Genomic DNA, 13,474 nt, shown 5'->3' on the forward strand with positions numbered 1-13,474 from the left:
AATTCAACCTAATGCTTCTAAACATGAATTGCATGCCAGCAGCTGTTTAGACTTTTCAAGGTTTACAGCTGAACTGACATATTGATAGAGGAAGCATCAGAAGTGGTTGTTTTTGGGTTTTTTTTGACAAGAGATTCCTGATTTTTCTGGTTTTGTTATAAGCCAGTTTGCTTTCCCACAAGACATCACAGCATAAGATGGTTATTTGCACTTCAAGACAAGCAAAAATTCAGGACATTTTTACTGGTCAGCAGCTTATGTCCCAAGCAACCTAGAAAAAAAATGCAACAGACTGACATAATGGGAGAATAGAGAAATGCCAGAGACAGTAAAAAAAAAATCAAGCAGCAGTGACATCAGATATAGGACATCCTTAATGCATTCTGGAAAATCCAATTCTAACAAATCTGATCTTGTTGGTATTATTACTTTTTCATGCACATCCCAAATACTACAAAATTTACAGACTGCCAACTGCTATTAAGGCATGAAGAACTGAAATTTACTAGTGGTACATGAAATTTTTATTACTTGAACTGCTCTTAGAATTGCAATACAATTATAATTTTCTTCGGTGGTTTATTTTTCTGTATTCTGATAGAGGTGTAAATACTGCCTGAGACAATATTTAGCCTGTTTATAATTTCATTAACATATTAAAGTACTACACCTGAGTGAGAGTCCAAACCAGTTTTGATATCCTCATTAGGAACCTTTAGCATTACTGATCTACGGAAATACGTAAATCCATCAGTAAGAATAAGTACGGACAAGGCTACCACCTTCAAAGCCCTGCCACTCTCAAAGGCCTTGGTTAGAATAGAATAGGAGTAGAATATTTTCAGTTGGAAGGGACCTACAATGATCATTTAGTCCAACTGCCTGACCACTTCAGGGCTCACCAAAGTTAAAACATGTTGTTATTAAGGGCATTGTCCAAATGCCTCTTAAACACTGACAGGCTTGGTTAGTCACTAAAATCTCTCTCTTAGACACATGTAATTTCTCCTGAATGGTCCTGACACTGTACAAGAGCACAGCAGTGACACCATTCTGCTACCCCTTGGGGTTCAATGTTCTCACAGAACAGTTTGTTTATCTAACAGCATAGGCAATTTGCTTGTTAATCATTACAACTATTTTACATCCTATGGGATTGTATTGGTCTGTAAATACCAGTTAGCTAGCTCACTCTGCCCTAAAAGTCTGTTGAAGACCATACTATGCACAGACAGCTTTAATATCATGCTGCAACTTCTGATACCTGGCATTCAGAACCAAGCATTTTCCTGCCTTCACTGCAGGACAAGCCGCTTGCAACAAAACAGAATCCATATGGCTATTCAGATAACTCTTCCTTGAACTTCTAAATCCAGTGTCAAATCATTATGCCCTCTTGGTATTCTAGATAACCAGGAGAAGAAACAGTTGCTATTCCTTACAGCTGTTGAAAGAAAAACACAGCTGGCTGGAAAAGGAGAACATGCCTTAGCACCAGTGATGGGACAGTACAAAAAAGGCAAGAATTATGATGCATCAACACTGTAATGAGGTATTATCACTTTGCTAGCTACAAGCAAGAAACCATATATGATACAGACTTTTACAACCTTGGAAGGCAATCTGAAATTTCAGACAGGTTAAACTGCTCCCCCAAAGCTCCAGTATAGTTGGTAATTCTTAAACTAATCTAATTAATCATTCCAAAGCTATATTTCAAGTAAACATCAATAACACATACAAAAAAAAAATCTCTACTGTATATTGGGGAACAGAAGTTCAAAGAAGCTATCAACTTGAACAATGTCCCAAATGCTTCATCAACAAATCCTGAGAATGAGGCAAATCGTGGACTAATTCTCATCAACCTAGCTCTAGCAGAATCTACCCCGTCAATATCACCAAACTGCAAATCATAACTGGTAATCTTGAAAGCTTACAGGAGCTGTCAGTATGATGCAAAGGTACGTATGCATGTAGTGTACACGTGAAAAACAGACAAACTGAACCTTTTTTTCCACTGCATTTTCATATCCAACTCTAAACACATTTTCCAGTAGTTTACAATGTCAACTCAATTTCATGTTTCAGCATATTTTCTTGAATGATATCAAGTATGATCACATTAATTTTTACTTTAAAGTCTTGGTGACTTAAAATGAAACACCTGCAATGCAACCAAACAGCTCACCCTTACAAGATCAGAGTCGTCCCTTTTGTCAGTTTTCTTCCCTGGTAAGGGTGAAGCCAGTGTGAATTCTTCATTTTCGCTGTGGTCCATTTCAGTACTGTCAAGCCTAGAATGAATAAACATTTATTTTCCTCATTATTATAATACAGTGGGCAATAGTTTAAAAAAAAATATATATTAAGAACAACAATCTTCAGAAGAAATTTATTCCTAAACCATGAACAATCTGGCAGAAAGAACCTTTCACTCTGGCTATGATAGCTACCGCGTATCACAAGCCAGAACATCTAAGTCTCAGGACAAAGGTGTCAGTCATAAGCCAAGTTGAATCTTCTTTTTTCACTGGGAAAGATAAGCAGCTTTTTGAAACAGAAGAGCCTTACTGAGTTACAAGAGATCTGTGCGTTTGTATACATTTGCATACACTTTCATATATCAAAGATCCCCACAGACAGACCAGCCAAAGCATGCATGCTTTCCTGTGGTGAGGTTTAGGCAATAAAACAGCAGATTTAAATTTCAGAGACCAGTTCATCCCTCAGCCTTCTGTTATTATTTAGGGCAGCAATTTCATTTTTATTTCAGTTTCTACATATGTCAATGTGGACAATACCACCTCCTGCATATGTAAAACACTGAGACCCACAGACAAAAGGTAATATACAAAAGCCAATACACAAAAGTCATTTCGTTTCATCTGCCCTGGGGTAGGTAGAAGCAACATTTTTAAATAAGAGTGCACATTTTTTAACGAAAAGAAATTATGCTATGCACTGAAATGAAAAGTGGTATTCAAATACACAAACTCTTAACTCCCTAGCCTGGACACTGCATAGACTGAGAAAGACATTCTCATTCCTACAAGTATACAATCTGTAATAACTGTGATGTAATCAGAAGCTCAGTTTTTATACATCGTCTTAACAGGTGGAAGCTTGCCTGTATATACTCAGTCAGACTGAATTGGAAATACCATGCATACTGAATCATTACCATCAATTCTAGAGGACTTTTCTTCTCCTTTGGTATCTCCACTCAAAACACTAATGAGTTTAACTTAGGTGAACTGGGGAGATCATGAAGACGACAGAACATGTTAGGCTGCAAGTGCAGCATTTTTTTTAAATGAACTGGATGTAGAACAGTATTGGTCTCAGATTCATTTCACTGGATATAGAGAAGAATCTGGATTCCAACCTGTCTTTAGCCAATAATGTATTTTGGCACGTGAACCTGCATGACTTGTAAGAAATAAGCCTTTTTGTGGACTTTCCATGGAGTTGAAAAGTATTTCTTGTAAAACACTGCACTACATTTAAAATTAATATTATATTTTAAATAGTCACAGAAGTACCAAATGAGAAGTCTTATTTCCAAACATAACATTTCCTCACAGTCTTGAATTAATGTGAGAAAATATGAATAGTGGGGGCTATGCAATTTCTAAATGTCTGTGAAAAAAATTAATGATGATGTGACTTTCAGTTAAAAAAATTAACATTAGAAGATACAGTAACTGATGAATAACCTAAAAAATTAACACAAAATAAGCTATAATTTTTAAAGACAGATAACTAGAAAGACGACTTCTCTAGTGTTACAGTACATTCCCCTCTCCATCACAGAAGGAATTTAAAATCCAAAAATGTTTATCTGCGAAGTCCAGCGAAGTGCAGGCCAAATTTATAGAGGAGAAAGTCATGCAAGATCACCACAATGGCCTACAGTCCTCACTGTCTGTGACATGTTGTTAACATTACAGCAGGCCACAAGGTTCCTAGGAACTGCAGATATATGTATACACACACACATATATACATGTGTGCATGTATATATATATAAAAATAAACACATGCGACTCTCCTTCCCTCCTACAGCCAACTCTGGATGTGATTTGATTCTGGGTTTTATTTATTTTTTTTAAAGCAAATTTATTTCAGGGGTTAGAAAGCCAAATTCATGGTTTCAGTTATACCAATGCAGTACTCTAACTTACTTCAAAATAAGATAGTAGAATTCTGTTTCTCACTTAGAAAACATATAAATACTCAAAGTTTCCATTACAAATACTTGAAATATTAAAGCTCCTTTGTTGTCTACCAACCTCCCTTTGATCCTTCCTGGAGAGCTTGGATTTGAACTGCTGCTGGCATTGCTTACAGTTTCCATTCGTGAAGATTTGGATTGAGACTGCTTGCCTGCTGACGAAAGAGGCTTATTAACTGCTCCAAGAACATTGGCTGCTTTGGGCTGAAACCAAAAATATATTTCCTTTATTTTAAACTACACGTTTAGATGTTGTTAACATGTACTATGCTTAAAATATTCACAGTTTTCACTTCTGCAATCAATATCTTAATTTTAACACAAAGCTATAAACATTTTCATATGAAAATTACAACAGACACCAGAAGGAAGCTGACAAAGCTGTAATCAAATAGCTAGCTGCCTGTGGTATTCTTCTCTCTACCCTTATATTCAGTTATCTTCTCATTGGTAGTATTGGGTGCTCACCTGACCTTGCAGTAAGCCACTTCAGGACTTTTTGTGCAGTTTGCTTTCTGCTGAACTAGCTGCCTGAACCAGCTCACCATTTGGATCAGATAAGCATCTGTACTGGCAAAACAGAAATAGCAGAAGGACAGCCCTTTCAGCAAAGAAGCCATTAAACTGGCTTAGCTGTAATGGCAAACCACACTAGTTTCAACTGGGAATGAATGAATGAGAGCCTCAAAAATCAAATATTGTGGAGAAGATTCTGATGCTTCATGCACAGATTTAAAAGTTAGGCTTTTAATAGGTGTCAAAATTTCCAGACACTGGTGAGCTTCAGGTTATTCATTTAAGTGGATTATCTTTCAGACATGCCAAATACCTCCAGCTCATACTAACTTTTGAGAGAGTTGAAAGAGTTCAGTTACTCCTAAAGAGACTACACCTTTATGCCAAACACCCATGTACAAAAATGTTGAATTAAAGACCATTCCTCACATTTCTGATTATCTAGGATGATCCATCTTCTATTGCAATATTAGGTTCTAGCTATGTCTAAAGTTAGTGCCAGCTAAAAAAAAAGTTCAACATGCACATCATAGCAGCTTTGAGTGTTCCTTTTTCAGAGATATGCACCATGGATGTGCTGGTTATACTTTTTATAGCTGGAGGGAATTTTACACTTAAACCAAAGATTCACTCTGCACTGACTACAAGAAAAACAGCATATCCTTTCCAAAAATAAACCTTGGAGAACAAAATCCATTTAAGAATTTACATCTATTAATTTAGAACTTAATGTTAATCAATAGGTGAATACAGAGAGAGCTCAAAAGCAGAGATGTTCAAATTCACACTGGACTGGACTTCCTACTAAGGAGGGGCTAACACTAACAGGGCCTGCACTAACAGTTCCTCCCTTACCACAGAACCTACACTCAAAACCTCGTTGCCCTCAGATACCATTCCCTGCTTATATCCACCCCACTAACATCCACTCAAACTAGTCTTCCATTCCCAAAAATAAGACTCCCTAGACCAACTCTCATTCCACGTTGCTCTCATGATGGTGAAGCAACTGAAAATTTTTGGTGGTCAAATACACCTCTGCTGTTTGTTACAAAATTTCAGAACAACAAAAAAAGAGCTGGAGTACCTGGTGCTCAAAATTTAAAATAATATAAAAGCTACCTTAGGATTCGGAAGAATTTCAAATTAGGATATATGAGAGATATGGAGCTACTGGAGAGAGTCCAGAAAAGGGCCACTAAGATGAAGATGGGACTGGAGCACTTCTCATATGAGAAAAGTCTGAGAGAGCAGGGGCTTTGGACTAGATGACCTCCAGGGGTCCCTTCCAACCTCAAACATTCTGCGATTCTGTGATTTTTCGTGATAGCATAAACCATGTTTCTTGTTTGATATTGTCACAGTACACTTAATATATTAAGTTTGGGACAAACTAGCAAGAATATTTTATGTCAAAAACTAGATGAGAGAACTTAACATTGACTACTGATCAGCAATTGGAAGACGCGCAACTTCCTTTTAAAAACTTTTGCGTCTTCAGTAAGAAATGAACCTCTAATCCATGGAGTTCAAATACTCAAATGTGCAATACAGTGATGATATATTCCAATCAATAAATGTTGGCTTTCAACTTCTAATCAAAAAGATGCTCCTGTATGTATGCATTTTTTCTTAACTTGCATTCTTCCTCTATTAGTAAGCTACTAGCTCACAGCTAATGTTTCATTAGCAAAGTTAAGGGTAATGAAGATGCTACGCTTTTATTTCTTTTGCAAGGTAGCAAATGAATGTTCTCCTGTAATCTAGAATAGGACACATTAATCTGGATGAAAACCACAATTTGTCTTTTCCTTTACTAGATTTTTATTTTATTCTAAAGAGTACCTGGGTTTAGTTTTAGTGAAGAAAGAACACCGGCATTCAATACAATGCATATTTAGAAAGAACAAATTAATATAACCATAGAACAGTCAGTTATCTTCTAAGATACTGTAAAATGGTATTCAACTTTGCCAAAGATTAATTTATGTGATTTTAAAAATAATTTATATTAGAGTTTTCCATAGCTGTCACTTCATATGCCATGTTGTCGTCTTCTGCAGAAAAAAAAAAGGTTAACCATTTTGCAAACTTGTCAAATATTATGGCTTTTTTTTTTTTTTTGGACTCTCTCTTTTTAAAGACAACAGGCTTTGCCTACTATTACCACAAACCCAGCACAGACAGTAGCAGTTTTCCCTTCTACCTATCTCTTTCTCTCTACCTATTTACTAATCGTTGGCATATAAACCCTTTGCGCAGAAATAATGTATTTGCTTAAACTTGAAGTGTTTCATTAACTACATGTTAGTTTTCTTAAAACAAACAAAAACCCAAAAAACAATACCAAACCAAAACCGCCAACATAGCACCAAAAAGAAAACCACAACCCCCCCACACATCATACATACCTTTCCAGGAGTGAAAAAAGACTTCATTTCCGGAGGAAGATAATTTTTGGTGTTACTGAAATTCTGTAAAGAAAGGAGGACGGGGAAGAGAAATCACAGCAATAATCAATGAACAAGATGTATACATTTTGGAGGTAGTACTGAAAGATTTTCTTTACATCATTTTTGCTTTTGAAATTTTAAACCCGAACAACAGTATCTCAGCACAGGGGGAGAAATCAGTGTGTGTACACATATATAAATATTTATTAAAACATATACATACGTATTCAACTACAATATAATAGGGAGAAGCCTGAGGTTACAAGAACTGTTAGTTGTAATTCAGAGGTTTTTTTCAACAAAGATTTAAACAGACTTATCTCAAGAAAAATTAAATGCCAAGGTATACCTTGTCAGGTTGAGTAAAATATCTGGCTGGAAGTACAGGGTCTTTAGGGGATTCCAAACTGTATGTTGTACTCTTTGACATAATGATATTCATTGCTACATCACAAACTGTGTATAGTTTCTGTAAATAATAAAATTTAAAAAAAACCAAACAACACTTTAGAAGTTCATCACAAATCATGACAAAAAACAGTATCTTCTGAGCAGAGAACTACAAGAACTCACAGTTTAAAAGCAATTATCTTAAACATTTAACATTAGCTTGCATCTTAAACAGTGTATCACAGGGTACCAAAATATAGGAGCAAAAGACAAAAGCACTGTATGCCCAGCAGTTAAAGAGAGCTAGCTTTCATGATCTTTCTACACTTAAGGATAGTGTATGCCATGGTTTCAAAGACAAAGCTAAAAAAAAAAATTCTTATCTCTGGGAAAAGCAGAAAAGTGACAAGTTTGTACATTATGTGATGCAAAAACCTCAAAAACAAGATCAGGGTTTGATACATTCACTACACAATACACACTGGAGGCACCTAATGCATATATTTTTCTTCCTATACTAAAGCTTACTCTTGCACTTTTAAAATGAAATATTACAAAGCACTTTAGTGGATGATTTAAACAGTAAAAATTGTAGTTTACATATATTTAAAGTTAGCATTTAATAATCTTACTGAGACAGAAACAGAAGGACTGCAAACTTTTACAACTCCCTTGTAAACATGCAAGATCTACTGAAGCATAAGAAAATAACTGTCATCTAAACTGCAATAAATATAATTGTTACAGTATACAAAGCATCATCTCCCACATACAATTATATTGAAAGACATTTTAAAGTTGGTGTGTAAACAAAAAGCAGCTCATTCCCAGAAGCAGGCCAGAATTAAATGCAATTTCCAATCAAAAAGTATCACCTACTTCATTCATTTTTGGATCATCTGGTCCTTGAGCATCCTTAGTCTGTTTGATATTTTCTACCATTTTTCTGATAAATGCGTGACTGTTGTTTTCATTTTTAGCCATCAATATTTCCAGTATGAACCACAGGCACCTAAAGGAGAAATGCAGTACTCCTCATGAATAAAAATACAAAAGGAATTCTTTAAAAAAGCACATTTGAGAAAGTTGTTTACTCTAGGTTTTACTAGTATTATGAATTTGAACCAGTCTAACTCTGGGAAACCAATTCTTTAAAAAAAAAAAAGAAATGAAGGTAGGATGAGCAGAAGGTGAAGGTTCCTCTGTAAGATATCACAGAGCACTAAAAAAGCATATATACTATTTCTCACAGTATTTTACAGAAATAACTGCCATCATTATGTGCACTGGCCAGTGTATCAGGGTACCACAATGAATTAAAATTTCACTTGGAATAAAGTTAGATTGTTTTAACCCTAGAAATAACACTATTAAAAGTAGTCTTACTCTTTAATGTCCTTGAGTTGTTCAATGTCCTGGACTTTGACATAATCTGGGTCATGAGCTAGAAGATGGATAGTATAAGGAACAACATACTCTGGTAGAAGTGACAACAGTTTCTCTGAAAAGCAGAAGACAGACGCATCAGAAGACTACGTATCAAGAAATATGCTTTTCTACTACAGAGAAAAGAGCAAAATTTAAGGTCAGCATACATTAAGACAAAGTATAGGCACATGTGGGCCTATCATTTCTTTATGATGTTGCATCTGATGGTTGATGTGCAGATGTTTCATGCATGCAAACGTTAAGATTTTAAGTGTGTCTCACTCAGGGATGCATATTTTCTAGCTACCTTGAGAATACAGCTACAGTCACCCCCTACTCCCGATCCTTTCCTCGGTTCAAAGCCTGTATTCTGAAAGACTTTGAAAAACACAAGTGAGGACAGATCACAAAATCCATGTTAACTGCAAGATGTGAGACCAGCACAATTGCAGGATAAGCTACTAGTCTTTCTTTAGACATTGCAGCGTACAGCCTTGCTGTCAACAGAACAGAAAGAAATGCCCTTTGCAGGGGCTTTGCAGTCAAATTGCCACAATGTTCTCCAAACCCACAGACTGTTTACCTGTTTAAAGAAGGGATAGGAGGTAACATGAAAGCCATAATAAAGTAGTAGTGGACTGAATTTGAAAGGCTCAATCCCACTTGAACAGAGCAGCACAACTGAACTATGACATACAAAGCATTCAAAACTTTTTCTAGCATCCTCCAAGACTTGTAAGTAGTCCTCAGCAAGTTCTCAGCAGGAGAAAGTCTTTCCTACATCACAACAGTCAGATGGCCTATTTTCCTCGGGGATTCAAAAGGTAAGGATAGTTGCCAAAGGCCCTCTCAGAGTTATGATCACAAAATACACATTCCATAATGTAATAAACAAATTCCTAGACTAACCCACACTATGCAGAGTGAACTTCAGCACCTCAGAGTTTGATGATGAAAACCAGAATGAAAAAGGCCATATTCCACAGGGCAAGGACAACAAAAAGACAAGTTGTACACCAAAAGTCAAAAGGCATTTTGCAGAAAATGTCCACACTGCTTTCTTTAGCCTAATGACTGAGAGGAACTGGAGGATGCACAGCACACCTAAGTTATTAAACCTGTACCCTGTGCAACAGGCAGGACAATAGGCAAGGAAGGCATGCTAGTATTCTATGTATATTACTATGGTACAAGTATTTGATCTCGAGAGCTTGTGGCAAATGCAAAGTCATAGTATTAACATGCCTATGGATAAACACTTGAATGTACATGTGAAGGAAGGAGGGAAATTCCTGGCTCTGCTTTTGGTGTGGGGGGGGAAATTTAAAAAAAAATTCGCATTTTTGAGCTAGTAAGTGGTCATGAAAGACGTGACAAAGCCTGGAAAATCTTCTTTCAGTAAGCTTTTAACTATCCTGTATTAGGTTATGAATAAGAAGTCCAAACATCTGTAAATCATTATATATAATAATATCTGAAAACTATTTTAAAATACATTAGAACACTGACATTTTTATCTCTAATATATGTATTCATATAGGATGTGCTTGACAAATACTGTACGCATCAAATAAAATACATCATTATTGTAGATTTCACAAGACTAACTAAATAATTGCTATGCATACATCAAGTCTTACTCAATCTATCCCATTCTTAAAGGTCTGTATAAATAGGGGTAATGCACAGCCTACATCAAACATTTGGATTTATTCATAATAGCAAGGAAAGTGTTCAAAATTAATAAAGGCCCACAGAAGATAGTGCTGTCAAGTTCTAAGGATACTTTTAGACAGTCATTGCAGTTGATGCAGTTAATTATCAAGAGTAATATCTCTACTACATAGAGCGTAAGCCTTCATAAGGTTTGCAAGAAACAATAAAATCACCCAATTTCTTTCTATTTCAAGTTATATTTATGTAATTGAAATCCAGTGTACTTTGCGAAGCAGTTTTTAATGTGTTTCAGTTGACATTCCACTATTAACTTTAAAAACATCCTTCACTTCTTCAAGCACTGTTCTGCATTTTAGCCAGCAGCTGTTTGCGTAACTAAATAAAAAAAATAAAGATGTGGCAGGGAAGAAAAAGAACATAATTATGATTTCAGAACACTAACAAAATTGGCTTGCCTTAGACATGTCCCAGGCAAACCAACCTGCTATTATTTGTATTAATTAGCAACTTCAATAGAATGCTCATCAAGAGCTCATGAACTCCGTGTTTCATTAACTTCCTGCCTTGTACAATTTCTAATATAACTATAGTAACAATTCCAACTGGGTCTGGAAAACAAAGTGAACCAGATCCAGACAAAACAGGAAAAGGACAAATATTGACACATATTATATTTAACCCCTGTCATGACAAAAAAAAAATAGTATTTACATGCTCTTTCCTTATGTCTAATGAAGAAAGACACAACCCAAAAGGTGGGGTGGCTTTACGGACATCAACTACCAGCACTTGAAACTAGAATGTGCCAAAACCCCTCATGACAGGTCTTTATGAGCATCTAGGAAAGAAACTTGTTAAAAAAATTAATCTTTACTCTTGTAATTTTTCTACTTACTGATTTGCAAGTAAAAGCCCAGCCTTAGAAAACAAAGATTCCTATGCAAGACAAGTCTCTACCCAGATGAAACTAGTAACAGATACACAATCAAAGTAAGTCTCTTCTTCAGTGGCTTCCACTCTGAATAGCATTTAGAGAATTTAAGAGGCCTGAGAGTAATTCCTGCCAGCCTCTAAAAGGTCAGCATGGAGGAAAGAGGCATTTTACTGTCTGGTACCAGTCCTTAGGAAGTTTTCCTTAGAAACCATTTCAAGAGGAATAGTCTTAGGATGACCTAAAGGCATTTGCTCAATGGATTTTTCTTTTTTACACATTACCGAGGAGGGAGAAAAGCACCACTCTCTTTTCTTTTTTAAGTCTAATTAACAGTACACAAAAGCATTTCTCTGCAGACTTATTCTCTGATCAAAGTCTAAGGGGACTAAGGCACACACAGACTGACATGACTAATATAAAGTCTGTGATTCATAAATGCAGAAGGAAATCAGTTATCTGACAGCATCTGTGAGATCAGATTCACAAAACAGGTCTGGTCTATCCTAAAACGAGATGAAAAAATTTCCTTCATTTCGCAAAGGCCAAACCATCAGTAATCTTTCAAAGAAATAAAACTTTCAAAAACTCTTATTCAAAATACCCATAGCTCTTCATAAAGGTCTACTTTTTCCTATGACCATATACCAGTGTTGTCATACTGTGTGTCTAGCTTTGAGTAAGTCAAAAGGGAAAAGGACTGATTTTATAAAAGAAAAAGAGCTAACATTAGTCCATAATAACTTACAAAGCATTCCCACGATTGGACTGCTGTCACTGGGAAGAAAGAATTACATAAACTCATCCTGAAGTGCCTACAAATATAGCCCTTTGCCAGCAAAAGACAAGATAAGAAGCTACTCGATATAGCAGCGCAAACACAGTCAATTTAGTACAGCATTTATGTCATTAAGGTTGCATATTATTAATTACTGAAGTAAAATTAATCATTGCCACTTCACTTACAACATAATTAACCATTAAGTTCAAACAGTACACATAACTGCCTTGAAAAACTACTTCACTTCCAATATACTTAGGCATAAGCATTTGCACAGCTTTTAACAAAATTGAAAGATCTCAGAAATGCCTGTTAAAAAATACAAAAGAAAATCTGGACTATTTTCAGTTTTCATTAGATACCTCTAAGTGAAATTTACAGCCATTCTATATATAAAAACAAAAAACCATCAATATTTTCAGTCTACTCACATATACATTTGAACTACAGCACTTGTACCAAAAAGCGACTTCTATTCTCTTACCACTAACTGCTGCATGTTGCTTCAGATACTCCCTTCTGACATTTATGTTCTTCACAAGGCACTGCCTAGCATGAGCTCTTCTCTCTTTCACTGGATCTTTTGCACACAGTGCACAAATAGCCATATATTCTAGTGGCAGCCGTAGTCTAGAAAGGCCTTTGTGAAGTTTCTGAGCAAATATTTGTCTCACTTGGTAACATTCATCCTATTAAAAAAAAAAAGCAAAAAAAAAGGTAACAGTAAACTTTTCTAAAAGTAATACAGACTGTGAAATAAAACATGGAAGCCTGGGTAAATATGCCAAAATCAATTTCAGACTTGCAGCCACAGAAACATAGGAATTGTAAGAATGTTTTTTAGTGCCAATTCAGAGAAATTAAATTGAATTAATCAGTTGAAGCTTCCCTTAAGATCAGGAGAAGAGTTAAGGTTCAAGAACTGTACAGGAAGATATCACACTCAGGACCCAAGGTCTAATTTAGCATAGTATTGAGGCATGGAGTTAATGAAGTTGTTTACAATAGGACCACTTGCTTTGTGGAGCCAAAGTCAAAGATCTGCACTGAAACAGCGTTTA

The 13,474-nt window shown here is 35.8% G+C and overlaps 1 protein-coding gene across 3 annotated transcripts in view; it reads right to left on the minus strand.

The window, feature by feature from the left end:
* The window catches only part of PDS5B (PDS5 cohesin associated factor B), a 124,747-nt gene that overhangs the window by 11,962 nt on the left and 99,311 nt on the right, over positions 1–13,474 (minus strand). For 2 of the 3 annotated variants that reach the window (XM_076364273.1, XM_076364271.1), the window contains exons 25-31: positions 12,898–13,102; positions 8,983–9,097; positions 8,476–8,608; positions 7,556–7,675; positions 7,165–7,227; positions 4,296–4,441; positions 2,192–2,297 (exon numbers count right to left, since the gene is read on the minus strand). In XM_076364273.1, coding sequence (XP_076220388.1) covers positions 2,192–2,297; positions 4,296–4,441; positions 7,165–7,227; positions 7,556–7,675; positions 8,476–8,608; positions 8,983–9,097; positions 12,898–13,102 — 888 coding nt within the window. The remainder of the gene's footprint in view (positions 1–2,191; positions 2,298–4,295; positions 4,442–7,164; positions 7,228–7,555; positions 7,676–8,475; positions 8,609–8,982; positions 9,098–12,897; positions 13,103–13,474) is intronic. The other variant, XM_076364272.1, reaches the window with a different exon arrangement.

The sequence above is a fragment of the Aptenodytes patagonicus genome, chromosome 1, assembly GCF_965638725.1.
Source record: "Aptenodytes patagonicus chromosome 1, bAptPat1.pri.cur, whole genome shotgun sequence".
In the NCBI taxonomy this organism is placed as follows: Eukaryota; Metazoa; Chordata; class Aves; order Sphenisciformes; family Spheniscidae; genus Aptenodytes; species Aptenodytes patagonicus.